General features: G+C 42.4%; 1 protein-coding gene across 2 annotated transcripts; it reads right to left on the reverse strand.

Moving 5' to 3' along the window:
- Positions 1-3,962: 3,962 nt before the first annotated feature.
- LOC112253732 (NEDD4 family-interacting protein 2) lies at positions 3,963-15,481 on the reverse strand. 2 transcript variants are annotated; one of them, XM_042323981.1, is made up of 8 exons: positions 15,202-15,481; positions 8,971-9,151; positions 8,482-8,615; positions 8,004-8,091; positions 6,989-7,113; positions 5,956-6,022; positions 5,636-5,740; positions 3,963-5,164 (listed from the first exon to the last, which is right to left on the reverse strand). In XM_042323981.1, exons 1-7 carry the CDS (start codon positions 15,229-15,231, stop codon positions 5,637-5,639), a joined length of 729 nt encoding a protein of 242 aa, XP_042179915.1. In that variant the 5' UTR covers positions 15,232-15,481; the 3' UTR covers positions 3,963-5,164; position 5,636. The 2 variants fall into 2 exon arrangements, with proteins under 2 accessions (XP_042179915.1, XP_024281468.2); XM_024425700.2 differs by having other exon boundaries at positions 8,482-8,618; positions 15,202-15,480.
- Between the last annotated feature and the right edge of the window lie 8,693 nt (positions 15,482-24,174).

Genomic DNA, 24,174 nt, shown 5'->3' on the forward strand with positions numbered 1-24,174 from the left:
TTGTAAGTTGTGTTGAGTCAACACAAGCAGCACCGTAAATGGCTTTCCTGTGTATCTGTGAAATATGGGAAACCATAAAAATAGTAAAAATACAGTCTTCCACTGTATTAGCTAAGTGCAAAATAAAATGTATTATGCAGAGGACAAATTGTCTTGGACGGTGTGCTTCAAGAGAAATATGCCAAGATAGGCAGGCGAAGATGAAACATCACTATATTGCCAAATAGGAAATATTATCAAATGCAGACAATGAGCCAGAGCTCTCAAATGGGTCAAACTTGTACAGCTCTATAACTATGCAACGTGCTCTTTGAAAGGGTAGTCTATAGGACTTGGAGAAAACAAAGGGGATGATGGTGGCCACCGTTCCGTAATCTAAAATAGAACAATTTATAGGTGATTACTTATCCAATCAAGGCACTCTTTAATGAGGTATCGAATGCACGTTAGGTCAACATCTGTTTGTATAAATGCATTTGAAAGGAATGATATTCTCTCTCTGTGCCTACAATACATCAAACTCTACAGTAGGAAGCCTTGCCATTTGGGGTGTGGCTAAAAGGGGTCTGGTCTGGAAGTGGGGCAATACTACTCAACAGGTTGGCCAGGTGGCACCCTCCAAAGAATGTCAATATTTGCAGACGTTGAGCTGATATCTCGCTCTGCTGCTGGATGGATGGCTCAACAGACAGGAGGTAAATGATGTGGAACACAAACAAGAGAAAGGGAACAGTTATATTGGGGTTCTGGAATTGGAAACATCTCTTTGGTTGTTTCGTGAACCCATTCTCAAGACGACCCAATGCAACAGACTGAAACAAGCTCGTCATCGACAGCGCAGAAAACTGGCACTGTTTTTCTTGTGCGTAACAGCTGTGCATAACGCTGTGTACTCTAGGGGCGGCGCGAGCAGAACTGTCTGTATCGTATGTCTCTCGCACATCCTAATACAAATATTGTGTGGCAGTTGCCACGGCGACGGCTGAGCAACAGCTGGTTTGATTCACTTCATGAAGAACCTGTCCTGATGGAGCTCTGCCAGAACAACTTTTATGTGGGACTAGAAGTGACACATATCTGTTTAAAAAAAAAAATCTGTTTAACATGTATTGTATGTTTTACTACGCAAGAAACCTGTTGTATTTTTCATGATTAGATATTTTAGTTCAGAATACAAGAATAGGTGCTTATTTGCAGATTATACTGTAGGCTATGTTCCTCTTAAATTGATTGATTTGACTCCATTGACAATTATTTTGAAAAAATGATTTGATGCAGATAAAAATGTTTCCCATTTCAAGACAAATCTAAGTCCATGTCGGCTCTCACATAGAAGGTATTTATTTGTGCCATATTCCTTTCCCTTGATGCAAACCTACACACACACACACACACTTCATCAAAACTCATTGACAGGATGCATCCCTTGATTACATCACAAGGAAGTAACGTGAAACACTCACTCCTCTACTTTCTTCTCCAGGTTCCCTATTGCGCTGGAGGAGTTCATGTTACAGCTATGGGAAGGAATCAGGGAGGAATCTAAGAGGAGCCGTGCACGACTGCTCATCGTCAGAGCAGATTAACCTTGTCAAAGTGGAGAGCGCTTGGGAAGTGAGCGCAAGAAACTCTCTGCCAGCTCCAATGCCACACCACCAGTCCCCACAAAAGATCTGAGCCTTCCTGCCAGCTCCAATGCCACACCACCAGTCCCCACAACATATCTGAGGCCTGGCTTCCCCTCGATAAGTCTTTATATTGGTTATGGTTATAATCTGCCATTAACGACTGGTCTAGCATCAGCCCTCCAATATCTCAGTAAAACCCATAAACATGAGGTTAGCAACTTAAACAACACTGGATCAGCTGTTATGGGTATTGCGTTTTGAAATCAGCCCTCTAACTCTTATAAGAACCTCAGCCATAATGTGCTTATTAATGTGCTTATCCTTAACTCATCCTCCTACATCTTCCAGTCCCCTGAAATTCTTCTCATCCAAATAGAAGTTGTTGAATATTTAGGCCCGTTCTGACTAACCCTGCACCTAAAACTGTACCATGACACCTCAGGGGTATTGATAGTTTGGCATGCAGTGTCAGAAAGGCTGGCTTTGAACTGGTTTCTGCAGCCAGGTGTAGAATTCCTCTTTAGGTATAGAGATGACCATAGGGTCAGGCTGTGGTGGGTTTTCCAAAGCCCACAGATGTGTGAAATGACCAAGGGTTCCTATGTAGATTTAGACCTGCCTGGATTGCTATGCATACGCACGAACGCACACAGACATACAATACGTAAGTCCTTTGGATTTGATTGCAGTTGGAAATGTGCTTGGTTACGGCCACAAAAAGTGCAATTCTTTATGAGCATCACTTGACGTCAGTTCATTCAGTGAGAAGGAATATTTCCTGATCTTGTACTAATTAGCTAAATGTGTACACAACCCAATTTGAAGTAGTCAGTATGCCTGAGAATTCTAGCATGCCTGTATGACGATAACAAAGAACCATAGCCATAGCTTTGACTGAAGACAGGCAGGCATGCATTTAGGAAATCCTTCCAGAACACTCCACACACAGCAGAGAGCCCAAGGCTCTATTTGTGGTTACTTTACTCTGATGTAAAGAGACAAGAGTGTATCTGCCAAACCAACAGGTGAGCCAAGCCACTCTTCCCTCCACACCCTCCACAATGTTTTGTGCCCACTTGAAAGCTGTAGCAGCCTTGTGCTGCTGAGATTACATATCCCACCGTTTCTTGGCAACATGTTTATTGCGAGTGTGCTAATACATCACAGAGACACATTCACAGATGCACACACACAAATCCTCATGTATGCAGGCACAAACATAGAAATCAGCAACATAGAATGTATGAAACTCACTAGTACACATTATGCATCCACACCACACACGATTATTTACACACCGACTTCCAAAGCCATCAGGAAGCACACACAGCAACCCTATTACTGTCTACTATTTAGTTTCAACTCAGTTCCCCTCTCGCTCTCTCCTGTCCCCTGGAGGGAGTTGTCATCTTTGAGTCAACTGATTCTAAGAGCTCAGCTTGATCACCCTTCAGAGAGTGAGCAGAGTGTTGACTTAAAGCCCCGGTAGCGTCCACAACGGGCCGGGAAGCGGGGAACCTGTAGTAGCAGGGCAGGCGCATGCTTAGTTTGGCCGTAAGGAGCTATAGGCTAACGAGACCTCAGATATGCTGCCGACAGCAATTGTCAGCACTGTTCCCTCTGGGCCTGTGCGTGTGACAGAGTTTACTTTGTGCCCTGGCCTCTCTTCCAAATCGCTCTAGTTAAAGGGTGGATGGAGGGAGGGAGGGAGGAGGTGGATGAGTATTGAGGTTGTGAGAAGTAGGGTCTAAGCTATCCCGGCCTGATAAAAAGGGAGAAAAAAAAAAGTGCCTTATAATAGAGAACATTTGCCAACCGGAAGGGAGTTCTGTAAATGGGTCACTCATTAACAGTTTATAAAGAGGCTGGATTGGGGACAGCCAAAGAAAGAACAAATAAAACCCACATGCATTCAGTAAAAGCAGGCCTCTGTATGGCAAACAATGAGCTTTTCAGGAACAAGTTTATACTTTGTCATTTCGATAAAACATATTTGGTTGGACAAATGCCAGAGTGAGGTAAATGTACGCCATCTAACGAAACCAACAACCAAACTATAACCTCTGAGGGTTTAGAGAGAATCAGTCATGGGCCATTTCTCAATTCCTATCAAAGACCAATGGAGGAAGAGGTTTGAGGGAGGGACCTTGTATCCTGTCCTCCATTGCGCTTTGAGAGCAATTGAGGAAACAAGGACAGAAGCAAGGATTTAACGGCTAGTAGCGTTTTCAGACACAGCCCTAAATAAGAGAGGCTATTCAACATCCTCCAGGGCTCACAATAGCACACGATAGGCCTATTCAACATCAAATTAATTCTAACATGAGGCAGTCACAGGGTGCATTTGGAACTTTATTGGCATTTTGCAAGACTTCAGGTTAAAGGGTTAACAAGCACGCATCATCATCTCTGAGTACCAGAGATGTTCCAAGAATCATTTCTGACAAAAATAGTTTGGCTGTTTTACAAACATACAAATAGAATATTAATAACGTTGCTTTAGCTGAATACTATTATAACCAACTTGGTCAGAATAATCATGCATTTAAGTTACGTTTTTCGATATTGCTGATGAGGCTTCTGTGTAACAGAAACAAAATGACAAAGGCATCATTCAAGCATTAAAGAAAGGCGACAATACTTTAAAATGTCACAGTTCAGGCTAATTGCAATAATCAACTTAATGAAAATTACTTTTTTTGAAAATAAAAAAAAAGGTGCAAAAGGCAGATATCCTTTTTAGGGATAAACACAAATTCCAGTTCAAAATTGGACTGACAAAGAGATCAGTATACGCACTATGACAAATAAGCAATTCACAAATGATGGAGAAACACATATAAATTGGCATAAGCTGTGATACAGTTCAATCATTTCACAATAAAAAAGTCATGAGTTTCATCAAATAACATTTTTATACCAAAGACAATTAAATACGGGGATTAAAATTAAGGGATACAATTCAAATTGTAATATTGACACTCCCGATAGAGCTCTAGACTAACCGTTTCATCATCATCCTCCTCATTAGGGGCAGATATCCAGTTCAGGTAAGGACACAACTGCATAAGACCTCTTGGCTGCATACTGTTTTCTTCCATCTTCTTGTGTGTGCTTTTCCACAAACATCCACAACAGGTAGACCCAGCTACTACACTGCACTATACTACCCCCCCTGTTAAGGTGTATTCACTGTACAAGACTTGGGATATTAAGCAGGATGGGACCATTACAGGGGTTAGATCAGGAAGGCAATTGAAATCGACAGAGCCAAACAAAGCCGGTGGAAATATCAGAAACACACAGGGTATATTTAGCTGGGTTAATCTGTATTGTACAGACTTTCTGAAAAAGAGACGAGTCAGCTGTTTTTGCTTTTAATGAAAGACGCCAGACTTTCGCAGCTGTAATGACGCACTGGTTCTTTTCTTCCTCACGTCTTTTCACTGTGTGTTTTTTTTGTCCTGGTCATTCGAGAAAAGGCTCGCAAATCCTCAGGGAATTTCACATTAAGGAGGAATGTTTGGAGCGACAACCTGGAGCAAAGGAAGTGGGAAAATAATTCTGAAAGCGCAACTGTTGTAGAATTCGCAGACTACGGGTAAAACATATTACAACATGCCATTTACAGAAAGACAAATTGGAACAACAAGATATAGTATTATTTCATAAACAATAACTTCATTTATATGCATGTCTTTATATGAATGTCAAGTCTCAAGGATAATATCTACTATACATGTTAGTATGCGGTGACTGTGTATTAAGGTCTTCATTAGTAGTTGGGCTCCGAGTGTCGCAGTGATCTAAGACACTGCATCTCAGCGCAAGAGGCGTCACTGCAGTACATGGTTCACATCCGGCCATGATTGGGAGTCCCATAGGGCAGTGCACAATTGGCCCAGTGTCGCCCGGGTTTGTCCGGGGTAGGCCATCATTGTAAATAAGAATTTGTTCTTAACTGACTTGCCTAGTTAAATAAAGGTTAAATTAAAAATATGTTTTACCTCAGTACAGGAAGAAGAAGCGTGTTCTGTGCGACGCAGCCATGCTTTCAGACATGTTGCGCACTTTCAGGTAGTTCACGAACCCTCTGAAGAAAAGCAGGAGACCTGAGGAAGGGATCCGAAATCATTAGTAAAAAACACCACTATTCATCCAAGGCCAAGGAATTCACTTTACTGTGGGAAGATTAGTAGTACATCATTTCAGCCAACAGATGGCATTGGTGTACATCATTCTAGGTGGATATATTAGTACAGCTTAATTCCTCAGCATTTGGCTAGTTGAAGAATGCAGCACTTGCGATGCAGATCAGTAAACTCACCGAGGACTAGGAAAATCCACCAGAGCCAGTACTGCCCATTGAAGTATCCAGTAAAGTAGTCCGAGAACTGTGGGAAAGTAGAATTTACAGGAAATGGAAATTCAGCACGTCCTACCATCATGAGAATACTTTTGAATGACAATCAGTTACTATAAACACATGCAGATTATCAGAATCACCATGGCAGAAATGTACATGCGCTAGGATTAGGCCTCCTCAAGCCTCAATTCCTCGAATGTTGGGTGTCCTAATTGAGACTATGGGCCGGTTTCCTGGACAAAAAAAATAAGCCCAGTCCCAGGAAACCAGGCCTTCAATTTGGCACTGCTCAGATAAAGGCCTAAACTCCTGTATAGCCTAGTATTGCACAACATCTAGTGGGAGTAGCTGTGTGCACCAGATCAATGATGAAAGCCCGGGGTTAATAACTCTATGCCCACCAGTGTGTTGCTTCTATATGTGGAAATTGTACAGGGCTTTGATTGATGCCCAGAGCACAGAGATCACACTGGGTTCCTGCTCTTAAGGGCGTCCTCCTCACATCTAGGGCTAACAAGCCTTAGTAAGCATCTGCTTCCTACTGCACAAGCCATGCCTGGGATATGCAGTGATATACTGAAAATACTTGAAATTTATTTTGTAACATTCAAGTCACTACATTTTAGTAATTTAGCAGATGCTCTTATCCAGAGCAATTAGGGTTAAGTGCCTTGCTCAAAGGCACACTGGCAGATGTTTCTCCTAGTCGGCTTGGGGATTTGAACCAGCGACCTTTTGTTTACTGGCCCAACGCTCTTTACGGCTAGGCTACCTGCTGCAATTACGTGCACAGAATTGTCTGGATTAAGCAGGATACTGCTAGCCAGCTTGTTAATTTAAAGTAAACCATTTGTAACATTGATGTTTGAAGTAGACACTTTGTATGGGCTGCTTTTGAAGTGGTGGACTGTATGTCCTGTCCCATATTGAAATCAACTCTGTATGTTGTTTTAGATACATTGATTAGGCCGCTTTAACCCAATACTGCACTTACTCTGACGATGAGAATCCACTTGATGAGAGATAGGCCAAAGCCGCAGATGGCCCCGTATCGGCCGGCGATGGTGTTGGTCAGGCAGAATGACAGGCAAAACCCAATCCAATTGAACAGGAAGGCCACTATTTGGAGACAGAAGAAAGCATGCAGTTAAGGGGCCTTCCGGGTGGCGCAGTGGTTAAGGGCTGTGCCACCAGAGACCCTTGGTTCGCACCCAGGCTCTGTCGTAACCGGCCGCGACCGGGAGGTCCGTGGGGCGACGCACAATTGGCCTAGCATCATCCGGGTTAGGGAGGGCTTGGCCGGTAGGGATATCCTTGTCTCATCACGCACCAGCGACTCTTGTGGCGGGCCGGGCGCAGTGCGCGCTAACCAAGGTTGCCAGGTGCACGGTGTTTCCTCCGACACATTAGTGCGGCTGGCTTCCGGGTTGGATGCGCGCTGTGTTAAGAAGCAGTGAGGCTTGGTTGGGTTGTGTATCGGAGGACGCATGACTTTCAACCTTCGTCTCTCCCGAGCCCGTACGGGAGTTGTAGCGATGAGACAAGATAGTAGCTACTAAACAATTGGATACCACGAAATTAGGGAGAAAAAGGGGTAAACATTTTTTTTAAAGAAAGCGTGTTACAAGCACAGACAAATAGACACCACTCAAGGTTGACTAACATTTCTGTTGAGTGAGTCACTTTTCAGTATATCACAATGTCCTTCTATACATACTTAAAGACACATTCTGAGGCCAAATGAATGCAGCCAGAGAATCGCTAAGCTGACTTACTTTGACCTTTCCCACCTCCATTCCTATTGGAGGAACAGATCATGTTGTCTTCAATTAGTGACTGTTGCCACCTTGTGGTGAATCCATAGAAAACACCTTCAATTGCTTACTCACATTTTCATCCAAGCAAACTTTTGTTATGTTTCCCTAATCAAATGGGCCAGTCCGCTCAGTGGGCTTGTCAACTCACTGAAGAATCGGGGGGTTTCGTGCAAAAACAACAGATCTACTTACTGAAAAAGGCCAGCATGAAAATGCCGTCGTTCCCCACCCTCAGCTGGTCAACATCGCTGAAGTCATCCCTTGGAGGGAAGTCATCGTCCTGTTTAAGAGAAATGGGACAGGAAAACAACATCCATCTCTTCTGCAGAAACGTTGCAATAGCTCAGTCATCCCAATGAATAAGGAGATGGGCCGTATAGTACTGTTGTGTGTCGACATTTCCTTCTCTTTTAGAGTTGAGAAAGCAGAAATAAAGCTCATTGTGCATTTTTACTAGACCTACATAAAATAGAGCTAACATACTGTAAATACTGTTGTAGCTATGACTTGGACAATATAGCTATCAAAGTTGTTTTGATCCTGAAATATGTTGTTACACTGGGTAGTTAATAGCAGCATTGAGGTTTTTCTTACAGCATTCCAGCAGAATAATCCTGTTTTCATGGGTAAACATCCCATACTGAAACACGTGTCTGTGTGTGTGTCCTACCCCTGGTATCACCTCCACAGCAGAGAGTACCATGGCTGCAGCTTTGGCTTTTTCTGCCTCGTCGTAGGTGGGAAGAGAGGTGGCCACGCTGTAGGGAGGCGGCACGGGGAAATCCCTTGGGTAACAACTGCTCTCTACTGGGGGACCACAGGAAAGAGACATGGCCAATTAGACCACAACAAATCAAATGAACACTGTTCACAAGGTGAAGATGGAGTTCGGAATCAATTCAATCAAATAAGGAAATCACATTGGCTTAATTCCAGGAGTGTGAATTATCGGCCTATACTTAGGGCAACTGGCTGGTTCCAACGTGTTTGAAAGAACTACATGAGAGCTACAGACGCTACAAGAGAATGAGATGGAGAAAGGGGCAGAAAGACAAAGTGAGACACAGAAAAGGCAGAAGCAAAGACATAAGCTAAACTAAAGAGTAGAATGGGGATAAAAGAGCCAAACAGATAGTATATGGAGTTTTTGGTTCTGTACCAGGCATGGCAGCGGTGGCTCCCAGGGCGATGCTGGCATACGGGGGAGGTGGGGCCTCTGCATCCCCCCCCAGGGCTACTGGGACAGGGCAGGCCTGGGAGGACGAGTTGGCCTGGGCCGAGGTGCACGGCTGCTGGACGCTGGTGGAGGGCTCACAGGAGTCGTCTTCATCATTCTCAAACTGAGAGAGAAGGGGGGCGGGGGGTAGAGAGGAGTTAAGTATCACTTCAATAAAACCAACGTCACAAGTTCACGACACAGAATGTCAAAGGTGAGGAAGGAGAGGGAAACCCTGTAAACTGAGACGCTTGGAGAGATATGGTCATGGCCCAACACTGAAAGATCATCTGGTGTTTTGTAATAACATTTGATTCCAGTGCTAAGGGCACTGAAGACATCCAAAACATGTGATCTAGGCTAATTGCCAGCATAGCATCCAGTTGGAAGACAACATGGTCATGGGAAAAAGAAGGGTGACAGTAATGTTATAGAGAAGACAGCACAGCCTTATATCTGGCCAATGACAAATGATGTAGCTTAAGCGGATGCATAGCCTAGGCCTTGATCAGTGTGGCAGCAGTGCCAAATGTTGCTTTAGTCTTGCAGCTCACTTGGCGTTTGCGTAGGTTAATAGACCAGCGTTTAACTTGTGGCTTAGCTGTAGTTTGGCATCATGTCCAGCAGCACTCTATGCACCACGGGGTCAATGTGCAAAGCCAGGAGAATGAGTGTGTGCGATGCTATCCGGTGTCAAGGACACCAGTTATGCAAGAGCTAAACAACTGCATAATTGGCCAGTGGTGAATGAGTTATTTCACCATCGGCACACCAAGGCCTAAACAAGAACTCCTGAGGTTATCTCAGTATGTCCTATATTAATCTGATACATCTAGTATACGTGTTGGATAAAAGTCCAAATAGTTAGGTTAGGCCTACATGTTTAAAGACCTGTTCTGAATGAGTGTACACAAATAACAAGGATGGTTGGGGAGTTTACATTATAAAACAGCCTGTATGACACATCTAAATACAGGTTACCCTCAAAACCTGAAAGAGATGACAGAGGCAAATCCACAGTTGCCTAGCGACCGAGGAAAGTGCAGAGGCAGGATCGAAAATAGCACAGCTGTGGCTGAAAAAGTTTTGCACTTTGAAAAAAGCAAAAAAGGTAAGGCATACCATGGTATGTCTGATGTTCGCAAGCATTCCAGCATAGTGCAGCAGTGGGCATTTGGACTTTTAAAGGCCAGTAGGCAACATTATTCAATGGCTTACAACAACTGCCTAATTAACTTATCCCATATCAAATCAGTCTGTGGAAGTAATTATTGATAACCTAAATACACATGGCATGATAACGACTATGAAAGTTGTAAAAAAAAAAATCTGCTTTCGAGAGTGATGGGCCGATACAGGACTAAACCAGAAGTGACCCTAGCCTTGGATACACGGCATTTACATTGACAACTAGACATCCGAGCAATAGCAAACCTCCAGCAGCATAGCTGTGGAGCGCGTCACACAGCGCGACCCAAACAAATATTTACACACATGTAAGAGTCATTTTTCAATTGGCACAAAAAGTGGATTCAATATCTTTCTGAATACTTCCTCGTTATCAGAGTTCCACCTGAAACTGGAAAAAGGTGTTTATAAGACACCGGGTGCCTAACAAATCGATAATTATGGAAGTATCGCCAAGTAGAAAGGTAGGTTGAATACTGTTCCCCTATCCATTACCCATCCTACTCTAGAACCCCAGTGTTTCCTCTATATTAATTTAGAAGCGGTGGGCCGCCACTTCTAAATGACAACCTCCACTCCAATTTTGTATTTTTTTAACAATATATACTGAACAAAAAGATAAAACACTACATGAAACAACTTCACTGATTTTACTGAGTTACAGTTCATATGGAGGAAATCCGTCATTTTAAATAAATTAGGCCATAATCTATGGATATCTGTATAACTGGGGATACAGATATGCATGTTGGTCACAGATACCTTTAATAAAAATATTGACCTCACAATGAAAAAAAAAAAAATTGACCTCACAATGGGCCTCAGGATCTTGTTACTGTATTTTTGTGCATTCAAATTGCTGCTGATAAAATGCAATTGTGTTCATTGTCTGTAGTGTATGTCTGCCCACACCATAACCCCACCACTACCATGGGGCACTCTGTTCACAACGTTGACATCAGCAAACCGCTCACCCACACGACACCATACACGTGGTCTGCGGTTGTGATGCCGGTTGGACGCACTGCCAAATTCCCTAAAATGACGTTGGTGGTGGCTTTTGGTAGAGAAATTAATGTTCAATTCTCTGGTGGACATTCCTGCAGTCAGCATGCCAATTGCACACTTTCAAAACTTGAGACATCTGTGGCATTGTGTTGTGTGACAAAACTGCACATTTTAGAGTACCCTTTCATTGTCCCCAGCACGAGGTGCACCTGTGTAATGTTCTTGCTGTTTAATCCGCTTCTTGATATGCAAAACCTGTCAGGTGGATAGATTATCTTGGCAAAGGAGAAATGCTCACTAACCGGGATGTAAACAAATTTGTGCATATGGAACATTTCTGGGATCTTTCATTTCTGCTCATGAAACACTTGACATGTTGCGTTTCAATTTTTGTTCAAAATATATATATATATATATTTTTTTTCTTTTCTTTTTTCTTTCTTTTATATATATTTTTTATTTCACCTTTATTTAACCAGGTAGGCAAGTTGAGAACAAGTTCTCATTTACAATTGCGACCTGGCCAAGATAAAGCAAAGCAGTTCGACACATACAACGACACAGAGTTACATATGGAGTAAAACAAACATACAGTCAATAATACAGTATAAACAAGTCTATATACGATGTGAGCAAATGAGGTGAGATAAGGGAGGTAAAGGCAAAAAAAGGCCATGGTGGCAAAGTAAATACAATATAGCAAGTAAAACACTGGAATGGTAGATTTGCAATGGAAGAATGTGCAAAGTAGAAATAAAAATAATGTGGTGTAAAGGAGCAAAATAAATAAATAAATTAAATAAATACAGTAGGGAAAGAGGTAGTTGTTTGGGCTAAATTATAGGTGGGCTATGTACAGGTGCAGTAATCTGTGAGCTGCTCTGACAGTTGGTGCTTAAAGCTAGTGAGGGAGATAAGTGTTTCCAGTTTCAGAGATTTTTGTAGTTCGTTCCAGTCATTGGCAGCAGAGAACTGAAGGAGAGGCGGCCAAAGAAAGAATTGGTTTTGGGGGTGACTAGAGAGATATACCTGCTGGAGTGTGTGCTACAGGTGGGAGATGCTATGGTGACCAGCGAGCTGAGATAAGGGGGGACTTTACCTAGCTGGGTCTTGTAGATGACATGGAGCCAGTGGGTTTGGCGACGAGTATGAAGCGAGGACCAGCCAACAAGAGCGTACAGGTCGCAATGGTGGGTAGCATATGGGGCTTTGGTGACAAAACGGATTGCACTGTGATAGACTGCATCCAATTGGTTGAGTAGGGTATTGGAGGCTATTTTGTAAATGACATCGCCAAAGTTGAGGATTGGTAGGATGGTCAGTTTTACAAGGGTATGTTTGGCAGCATGAGTGAAGGATGCTTTGTTGCGAAATAGGAAGCCAATTCTAGATTTAACTTTGGATTGGAGATGTTTGATATGGGTCTGGAAGGAGAGTTTACAGTCTAACCAGACACCTAAGTATTTGTAGTTGTCCACGTATTCTAAGTCAGAGCCGTCCAGAGTAGTGATGTTGGACAGGCGGGTAGGTGCAGGTAGCGGTCGGTTGAAGAGCATGCATTTAGTTTTACTTGTATTTAAGAGCAATTGGAGGCCACGAAAGGAGAGTTGTATGGCATTGAAGCTTGCCTGGAGGGTTGTTAACACAGTGTCCAAAGAAGGGCCAGAAGTATACAGAATGGTGTCGTCTGCGTAGAGGTGGATCAGAGACTCACCAGCAGCAAGAGCGACCTCCTTGATGTATACAGAGAAGAGTCGGTCCAAGAATTGAACCCTGTGGCACCCCCATAGAGACTGCCAGAGGTCCGGACAGCAGACCCTCCGATTTGACACACTGAACTCTATCAGAGAAGTAGTTGGTGAACCAGGTGAGGCAATCATTTGAGAAACCAAGGCTGTCGAGTCTGCCGATGAGGATGTGGTGATTGACAGAGTCGAAAGCCTTGGCCAGATCAATGAATATGGCTGCACAGTAATGTTTCTTATCGATGGCGGTTAAGATATCGTTTAGGACCTTGAGCGTGGCTGAGGTGCACCCATGACCAGCTCTGAAACCAGATTGCATAGCAGAGAAGGTATGGTGAGATTCGAAATGGTCGGTAATCTGTTTGTTGACTTGGCTTTCGAAGACCTTAGAAAGGCATGGTAGGATAGATATAGGTCTGTAGCAGTTTGGGTCAAGAGTGTCCCCCCCCCTTTGAAGTGGGGGATGACCGCAGCTGCTTTCCAATCTTTGGGAATCTCAGACGACACGAAAGAGAGGTTGAACAGGCTAGTAATAGGGGTGGCAACAATTTCGGCAGATAATTTTTTAGAAAGAAAGGGTCCAGATTGTCTAGCCCGGCTGATTTGTAGGGGTCCAGATTTTGCAGCTCTTTCAGAACATCAGCTGAATGGATTTGGGAGAAGGAGAAATGGGGAAGGCTTGGGCGAGTTGCTGTGGGGGTTGCAGTGCTGTTGACCGGGGTAGGAGTAGCCAGGTGGAAAGCATGGCCAGCTGTAGAAAAATGCTTATTGAAATTCTCAATTATGGTGGATTTATCAGTGGTGACAGTGTTTCCTATCTTCAGTGCAGTGGGCAGCTGGGAGGAGGTGTTCTTATTCTCCATGGACTTTACAGTGTCCCAGAACTTTTTTGAGTTAGTGTTGCAGGAAGCAAATTTCTGCTTGAAAAAGCTAGCCCTGGCTTTTCTAACTGCCTGTGTGTAATGGTTTCTAGCTTCCCTGAACAGCTGCATATCACGGGGGCTGTTCGATGCTAATGCAGAACGCCATAGGATGTTTTTGTGTTGGTTAAGGGCAGTCAGGTCTGGGGAGAACCAAGGGCTATATAATGCATGCATTTATTTTTGTAATTTCTATCTTTTATATATATTATTTTTTTGTGAAAATAATTTGGGGGATGTTCATTTTCAGTGTAAACTTAAATGACTAAGACCAGAAATAATGTATGTAGAGAACATAACAGAGCTATATTTTTTTTTTGTAAGACCATCTTTGAGAACTAACAACCACCAAAATGAAAACTAGACTGGGGGAATACAAATAAAAACAAATATCATGGCATGTTATGTTTTGAGTCACTCAGATAGCACAAGAGCAACACAGTATAAACCATGCCAAAATGTGTGAATTGCAGAAAATGTACTTTTAAACTGCACATTTTCCATCAGCCCCATGGCAAAATGTATAGAAATGCAGGAAATTATAATATTTTACAGTTTTAAAGCTATCTGCCCCATGGTAAATTGTGAAGAATTGGAAGTATTTTGAATTAAAACAGCAACATGTCTCTGCGGCCAAGAGGGCGGCCTCAAACCGCCTCCCCCACCACTGCTGAAATAGCTAATAACTACCTAGCAAACTGTCTTGAACAATAACCGAACCACCTTGTTTTTCTGACCATTATTATGTAACTATGAATGGCATCTTCTTTGTGGGGGGAGTGTATATTGTTCTCATGGAAAGCCAATTATTGATCACTACAGAGATGTCATGGAACATTGTTTATATTATGTACGTTTTTTGGGGGCTCTAACTATACTTGAGCGAGGTAGCTTATTTTGTAGTGTTGCCACAAATGGCTACATATAATTGAAGTCCAGCCTGGGTTAGCTTACCTGGCACTTGCTGACATACAGCGAACTAACGTTTGCTAGCTAGCCAAGTTACTTATCCGTTCAGAAAACCAATACAAGTGGAGTTAACTAAGTGATAAAGTGCTGTCATGTGGATGATTAACGACTCAAATTGAATTGGAACTTGCTAGCTAACGTTTAGCTAGGTTAGCTACTGTAGCTATTGTTGATCTGCTGCTGAATAATGCGGAAGTGATAGGCACGAGGAACATCCGTTTGATTATACAAGCCGTCAATTTAAACATGTATAGTCTAGGTTGACACCAAGTAATATTGTAAATAGGTTGTTTATACTAGTTGGAGTTCCCAAACAGATGGCAATGTCGATTGTTTTGGCTCACCACTTGGTATCGGCTCGCTGCCTGGTCCATCTTGACGTTAAACTCAGCTGGCGGAGCTAGCCAGCAAGCGAAAAGTCAACAATCGTGTATTTAGCTATTTCGTAACTTGATTTTACTTTTTAATGGACAGCATTCAGGTGAAGTAGATTAAATATACACGCTGGGACGTACAATAAACCGTCCATTTACGCTTCAACTGAAGCAAAACTACTTTCGATGGGAAACGTCGAGTGAGTGGAAACACAGAGGGCTTTTTGACTTGTGACGCAATGCCTCCGAATTCCAAATCTACTCCTACCCACTATACTTCCTTCATCCCTGAAGAGCTGAAAGATATTGGGTGAATCTAAACAATAAGGTGAAAATATAAAATGTCATCTTATTCTTAATACCTATCCAATCTCATCAGATTTGACTGTAGACAAGACCGTGTATAGGCTAGGAAATAGGTGCTAGTGGTCGAATTGGAATTGGGCATTCTACTCTACTGGGGAATATAAAACATTTGACCACTAGATGGTGCAAAAAACTCAATAGTTATTCAGAGAGGCAGAGACGGACGGTCAGAAGCCTACACGCACACACACTGTTCGCTATAATACAACCGTAGATTTCGGCAAAATAGCTATTTCCCCATTTTGGGTTGTGGGACTTTGCACTTGGACAGATAGGCCTACTTGGTAGTACTCTTGGTTTATAGTATATCAGGACTCATTGGATTGGCTGCTGTAACTGTAAACCAGGGCTCCCTAAATGGCGGCCCGCGGACCGAATTTGGACTGCGGGTTGTTTTTATTTGGCACCCCAAGTTTTCTGAGCCAAAACACTTTTTAAAATATTTTTTTAATGTACAATTTTCATTGTTAGACATAAGACTAAAAGCACCAGGAAATGATCTGCAATTGATTGTTCCAAAGTATTCCCACGTGGCCCACAGACAATCCAGTCAAGAATAAATCGGCCCGCGGCTTAATCTAGTTGATGATCCTTGCTGTAAGCGTTGGTAAGGAGAGACCTTGTTAGAAAACATTGGGGAGAACATTGGGGATATTAGGAATGTATGAGGCCCTGATTTCATAGAGAATACATTAGGCCCCTTTGGCTCCTACCACCGTGGAGTGAGAGTTCCAAAACAAACCCAGAGGACCCAATCAACTTCTATTTTCCTTCTGTTTTCTTTCCCTGCTAGTGCTTGTTAGTGAAATATGTGTTTGGCCATTAAAGGAGAAATGGAGAGAGAGAGAAGGAGGGAGAGACTGAAACGGCTGTTTCAGTCTTTAATTAGACTAAGACAGTTGTAAATTATATCCAATGCAGGCTGTGCAAGATATGGTCTATCTAGGCTCATGTGTACTACAAACACAATGGGAGTAACTGAGCAGTAGATTATAGTTATCCAATCAGACCAAATAGAGAAGAGAACATTTACAAACAACACAGCAAATATTAGAGCAACATTTACAGTTGCTGTTACATTTGTAACTGTTGGATTGTTGCCACATATCAAAAGTAAATCAATAGCTTCATGACCGCAACACGTGTGAGTTTGAGAGGAATCGATTCTTATTTTAACTTGCAGTATTCATACATGACCACAGGGAGTCACCATAATCACACCAATTAGTAAAGGTGTCCTTGCCTGAAAATGTATATAAAACATTGACAACATGCAACAGGGGTGACCAACCCCGTCCCATACAGCTACAGTGTGAGCAGGTTTCTATTCCAGGCCAGTTTTGTCTCACCTGATTATAAGAGAACTGTGTGCATATAAATCATCTAGGGAAAGAGGGGATTGGGGGTCAGAACCCACGAGATCTTATAGGCACCTGAGACTAACTCCCTCCGCTGGGAGTTTGGGGCCATCTGAGGAGGGCACTCACGCAAACATGCTGGGGCCCAGATGCAAACATGCAACAGCTGAATACCTTCACTGATCAACATCTCCAGGATGCCTTCACAGCTGCCCTTTTATGTATGAAATACAAGATGTATTAGATGAGTGCACAGTTATCCAGATACATGAACACAGTGAGACATTTCACAGCCCATCATTACAACAGAGTGCTCTGCCCAGAGGCTCTATGACTTGTGGGTCACAGGCAGGTCGTCAGCAGAGCTGGGTCTGCTTGTCTAAGACGGCTCCAAGAGCCACCCACATACGTTGCTTTTACAGTTTAATAGATATACCACTCTCACCCCTGAGGCTACTGAATGCTGACTGCCTTACAACTGCGACCAGTGATGTCTGACCACGTTTAGTGCTCATGGCAGCCATTTAGCCTTGGCTAACGAGCTGACTCAGCTGCTTACATCATGCTGATCAGTACAAATGGTGTAGTTAAACAGCTCTCCTCATTTGAAACAAATCAGGCGAGCTTACTGAAACCAGACCAGGGTTCAAATACTATTTGAAGTAATTTCAAATATATTATCTGGGCTTGATTGAGTTTCCTCTGTGTAATGGAACCAATAGAATAGAAGCAAAATAACAAACCCCGCCCATCTGGCAATCCAGACAGGCTTAACAAGGATTTGAAAGATTCAAAATAGTATTTGAATCCAGGTCTGCTTGGAACACTGCAAGGACATAATACTGCTGAGCAAAATCTTGATATGCTTCATGCATTTGGTGTACTGGAACCGAAGTGTAGAGTGTCATGATGCTGTGTGAGCTTATACATGCAACTTTCAAGAAGATTTGTTTCATTTATCCTTGTAGGCATAGACAATACACACTGGAATACCAGGTGTTCTTCTTCATCTCAGTGGGAGTCCTGCTTGAACAAAATGATTTCACAAATATATAAAATGCTATTGTACCTAGGATGTGAACATTTTACTGGGTATTCCATGACGTTCACATTTCTCACTTGTTTTAATGTGTTCCGGTGAGCCAGTGATCTGATTACTGTTTGTTTTCTCCAGGCTATTATTGCTTCCATGTGTATCCATTACAAACTGGGTTCTTCAATCAGGGTCCTTTTTTAGCTGCGTAGGTGGGACAGTGAGTGATGCTACCCTCCAATGAATCATGATAACCCATGCAGATAGATACACTAGACTGGCCTGTGTTGACTCGTGGTTTACCTGCAGTTCTTTTCATAAGATGATAAGATGAACATTACACAGCCCATGGCAATAACTTCTTCAGATACCCTTCATGTAGGAGAGCCCGCGTTCTACATTTGTACTGCAAACGAGAGCCGCATCACACCTACAGAACTAAACGCAGAGTTGGATCAAAACCGTCGGAGCACTCCAGAGGCACCCAACGCTCTCAAGGTATTTACAAAGCCTACCCCAAAATGGTTTTCCATCCGAGTTCGCTCGGCAATGCTTCAGGCAAAAGAGATGGCAAGCCCTCGCTAAGCAGCCCTCCTGTAAGGGCATGAAGAGGGAGACTGTATATAAACAGAAAGCAGTGGAATGAAATGTGTCTGTATGGCACTTTGTATGTTGCACTGAATAGTAACAACTAGGTGTACCTTTTTCAATTAGGTGGTTTAAAGCTAGAATCCTCATGAGCTAAGATCAACTGTTATACCCCATCAGAACACAAAATATAAGCTTGTTTTACTCCAATGTAAATGTAACCAAACACCATATAGCTTAAAAACATGGTTGAAACTATCATTTTGATATCATAACCATAGCTCTCGCTTTGAATTTGAGACTGGTTCGATTTCTCAGGCCCCATCCCTCAGCTTTTTTTAAACCAAAAACACAGTGGGGAGGGGGGGCACTTTATAATTGTTTCAATTAAGGATTACAGCTTTAACATTGTTGGAAATTTCAGTAAAGAGACCCCAATGGTATACTGTGAAGGGTCAAGAAACATTGGCTTTTGGCAAGTGGGTGTCTGTGATTGAAATATCACCAACCTCAACAGGGAAAGGAGTGGACAGAATCAAGGTAACTTAAATATGGAGATTTTAGGTTCTGGATTCTCCCAGGTAGCTGTCGGGCAGACTCATGCCCGGTTGAAGGTTCACAGAGCTGGGACGGTTATCTCTACTCACAGCAGTTCAAAACTGGACCTACCTCTCGGTGAACCAAATGAAAGCCTGAATGTCCATCCAGGGAAATCTATCCTTTTCTGTAAAGTGTGTATAATCTAATGACTGTCAGATCGTATTAAAACACATTCCTGGATTCCCTTAAAGACACAGAACGTATTGTTAGTGCAGTACAGAAGTGAGAATTCTGACAAAAGTTGATTTTGGAGATTGCATGTTCTTGGCCTAAGCACGTTACAACTGTATCTGTTGTGCTGTTGCAGAGAGGATGAAAGGGATTAGCTTTGTTATTGACTTATGTCTAGTCTTCCTTTTACTCACAATGTATTTCTTTTTTGGCGAACACATCAAATACAGTGAATCATGACTACACATGGGATATTGAAATAAGCCTTACATTAATCCCATTGCTTTATAATAAAGGATTACATACTGGAAGTTGTATTATCTAAGTAGTTCAGACATCTTTGCTAAGAGCCCTCCTATTATCCAACATCAGCAGGTTAAAAGAGATGGGGAACAGGAGAAGACATTAGGGTTATTAAAGGTGTAGAGATAATGTTTCTGGGTTTTGTAGGCTCTAGTATTTGTTTCTGTGTGTTTATTACGCCAAGTGCATGCGTGCAGTTGTGTGTATGTGTGTGTGTACACGTACGTGTGATGCTTCAAGTCATTTCACAGGGTCGTCTGCCCTGTTTCAGTGGCCAGGAATGCCATTAACCATGTATTTGACACAAACCCACCACACGTAGCTGCAGTTACCTGGCAACATGACAAGGTAACTGGACTTTAGAAAACCCAACAAAAGATGAGTGTATTTATTTTTTCTGTCCAGCGGCTTGTACCTTATGTGCATACCAATTGGCACCCTATTCCCTACATAGTGCACCTATCGGCCGAGGTCAAAAGTAGTGCACTAGACAGGGAATAAGGTGCCATTTGAGATGTACGCCATGACAAAGACACCCTCTCTTGACTCTTGCAAGGTTGAAAGCATTTTCCTCTGAATAATAGCAGCCTCCAAATAAATATAATTACTGTGAGAGGAGAAGAGAGGAGATTACTTAGAAAATGAATGCTGGGAACTCTGGCTGCATTACTGTACACACACACATGTCAGCAGTTGTCTAGAGGCAGTGTACGAACCAATGAAATGCTTTAATAGCTTCCTAGGTCATCATGTCATGTATTTCAACTGCAGGTTTCCTCCGTCTGTTATTGCTATGAATTAAATATGTAATTATCCCATAGCTGAATCTACTGAAATGTCCAAACATACACATAATGTCACCTAATGGAATCAATGACTTGGTATTCATTAGTAGATCATTTGTAATACTTTAATTAGCTAGATATAGTTAGAGAACATTTCATAATTACTGGGTATGGTTCTCTTTTAATTAAGGTCCTGATGGTATGAATATGGTAGACAGTTAGAAAGGTGGTAGGCAGAGAGGCACACACTACACATGTACCTTGAGTGTACAGCAGAGGGAGTGAAACTCCAGTTTGTTTACTGTTTCAGAGAATTGCATATACAGACGTAACATAGTAAAAGTTCATCCTGGACTATCAAAATAGTACGATATGTTACATTTCGTATGGTTACGTAAGGCAGATGGTTACTTATGGCAGAAACAAAAGTAGGGTGGTTGGTCGGGGTGGATGGCTGGGCGTATAACTTGGACTTATAGCAAACTAAAGGTTGCGAGTTCGAATCTCATCGTGGACAACTTTAGCTCATGAGCAACTTTTCAGCTGCTTAGTACTTTTTAGCTACTTTGCAGCTACTTAGCATGTTCGCTAACCCTTCCCCTAACCCTAACCCTTTAACCTAACTTCTAAACATAACCCGAACCTTAACCCTAACTCCTAACCCCTAGCCTAGCTGATGTTAGCCAGCTAGACAACATTAGCCACCTAGCTAGAATTCGGTAACACATCATACGTTTTGCAAATACGTAACATATTGTACATTTTGAAACTTCAAAACATATAATACAAATTGTAATACGCAACATATCATACTAAATGGGTCATGGACATCCACTAATGAATTACATACCATGTGAAAAGTAACATATCATACTAAATGGAGTTCGCGGATTTACGTACAGTATAATACAAAATGCTCTGAGACCAGGTTGAATGTACAGTATGTCTTGTAAGAGCATCAAAATAACTCCGCTTTATTTGTCCGGCTTTGGAAAGCTGGAACACCTTTCACCTTTCAGATTTAATTGACTGCCAGTACATTGTTTTCCAGCTTTTGGCTGTGTGTCTTGGCTACTATTACATACGTTTGGTAGTCAATACATGTGGTGTCCATGTTAGGACAGTGTCAGAGTCTCATTGGGCCTATTCACTTGAGCTGAGACATAGCTCTCTCCCGGTGGGTACAGAGATCAACTCAAAGATCCGGTGATACCAAGACAGAGCTATTCTCACTCCCCCACACTGTCTATCACAGCGACTACAGCCTCAGAGACACCCATAAATAAACCCTCAATGGCTAATAAATGGGGCCAAGGTGCTATCAGCAAAGGGCTAACATTAAACCATCTCAAGGCATGTGCTGCAAGAAATGTCTTCCCCCCCAATCCCTCTCCTCCACTCCTCTTCTCCCCTGAGCCCAGCTGCTACTCACTCTGTTCCCTGTCTTCTAATGAGTCTACAGGATAGATATTGCTTCTGTCACGGGGGAAACAAATGGAAGCCCGCTACAGTGCTCACTCTGAGTGCTGCTCGGTTCAAACATGCTGATCCAGGCGAAGTCACCAATCAATCTGCCGTAATGCTGTTTAAAGACTCACAGGAGATTGGAGAAATGGGATGAATGTACAGAATGAACGATTTTGGATGGAGCTGGTGGAGAAATATGTATGCTTTCATTGAGGAAAGGCCTGGTGATTCAAGGTTAATGTTGAGCGGAATCTCCGAGAAATCTATACTACGAACTGTACTGGATACTGAAAAGGCATGTATCACTTGCCTAAGAAATGACAGGGTAAGCTGGCATGGATCATTGTTCTCTTGTCTACTTTGAAGAATGATCAGTTTTCCATTATGAGTCAAGCTCCCCCATTCACTCTTGATTGGCAGCAACTAAATTGTAAACCTCTCCTTTGAATTCTGTCCTTAAACATGCCAGCTGTCCCTTTTAGAACGTATCTATTAAAAAAGCCACCAAAGACTTCAACAGAAATGTCCAAAGCTTAAATTATCATGCGACTTTTACAAGATTCATACCAGTAAGCCCTATCCTAGAAGTACCTCTTACAAGTAACACCTTACACTGAGTGAAAAAGGAAGGACTTTTTAGCCAGAAGTTCTGAAAGTAGCACTCACGAGCCAAAAGTGGTCCCAGAAAATTGCTTACTAGATCACAGATTCAGCAACGTCATTGCTCTCTCTCTCTCTCTCTCTCTCTCTCTCTCTCTCTCTCTCTCCCTCTCTCTCTCCTGTGTGTGCATTATGTGCCTCTTGCTAGCTGACATTCACATGGCGAGGAGCTTAAGCTCAATTGTTGAACTCAAATTACTAGGGGGCTGACCCACGTGGGGGGAAATGTAGGGCAGCACAGCTTTCAGAAATACAGTGGCTTTCAAACTATGGATTTGGTGGTAAGACAATAATTATTGTCATAGATTATGCATGTATAAACTACACATTCACACACCCAGCCCAAAGCGGGAGATTTAAAAAAGACTTAGTAGTCGCCAAAGTTCAGGAGCATGTCTTTAATAATATATCCTTACCGGGCAGCAGAATGGACTCATCATCTACATGAGTTGAGAAAAGTCAGTATACCAAAGGTAGTGACGGTTACATGGCATCCTTGGTTGAGACAAATGCAGAAACAGGAGGTACTGTAAAGCAGAAACCACAGTCATTTAAAGTTGCAATGTGTAACTTTCTGGGAGACCCGAGCCAAGTTATAGATCTGTCACTCACTGAATGAAAAAGTAAAAGAAAGTAAAAGACAAAAAAACAACATAAAATCTAAGAAGCTCTATATGTGCCATTTCTATGCTTCCTGTCTTTGCTTTAAGTTTTTATGTCTTTTACTTTCAGTTTTGTCCACCAGCTTCAAACAGCTGAAAATACAATATTTTTGGTTATGGAAAATAAAAACATATACTTACTTGCTTTGTCAAATGGAAATTAGAGGAACTATTCAACTTTTTTCAACCAGGAAATGGTGGAGCAATTTCTGCATTGTGCAGCTTTAACTTATAAAACACTGATGCATCCTCTTCCCATTGAAACTAAGACAGCCAAACCATACTTCGAATTCGGTAAAGGTCAACTCTTTGTTTTGTTTTTTTAGTGTGGAATGGATTCTTGAATAAGCCAGCATTGTATTGCTAAAGAGTAAGTCATTATTTTGATTATACAGTACATTCAGGCCCAGAGACACGTTCCTCTACCTTTAATCAGTCAGGGGCAGTTGTGGCCAAGCCTCCCACGTCACCCAGTATCCAAACACACAACCTCCACAATCTTGTCTTCTCTTCTCACTGCCACAAAAAAATATTTATTGAGTGGGTATCATTTGGAGACATTGGACAAGACTCTCCTCCTCTCCAAATCGCCGAGAGCCCCCCCCGTGACAAAGACAAGTCTATAATGTTGGTATCAAACTTAAATAGTTTGACTTCTACTAACAATGTTCACTGGTTTCCATCGCTGTGGTATCTCATGGGACTACCCTTTTAAGTTAGATCAGTAAGCTATGCTCCATTGGGTAGCTTCAGGCTTCGTCACGTTTCCCTCGTCAGGATGATCTTATATAAGAGGATGTTATTTTGCAACAGAAGGCGCACCGTGAAGGTAGCATCCTTTGAAGTTGAAAGTCAACCTTAAAAGTTGTTGCCGTTATATTCAAGTGTACGACTGATACAATACATGAACTAGGACATAACTTCTGACGTACTAGGTAATGTACAGTATA

The sequence above is a fragment of the Oncorhynchus tshawytscha genome, linkage group LG07 (genome assembly GCF_018296145.1).
Source record: "Oncorhynchus tshawytscha isolate Ot180627B linkage group LG07, Otsh_v2.0, whole genome shotgun sequence".
NCBI classification, from domain to species: Eukaryota; Metazoa; Chordata; class Actinopteri; order Salmoniformes; family Salmonidae; genus Oncorhynchus; species Oncorhynchus tshawytscha.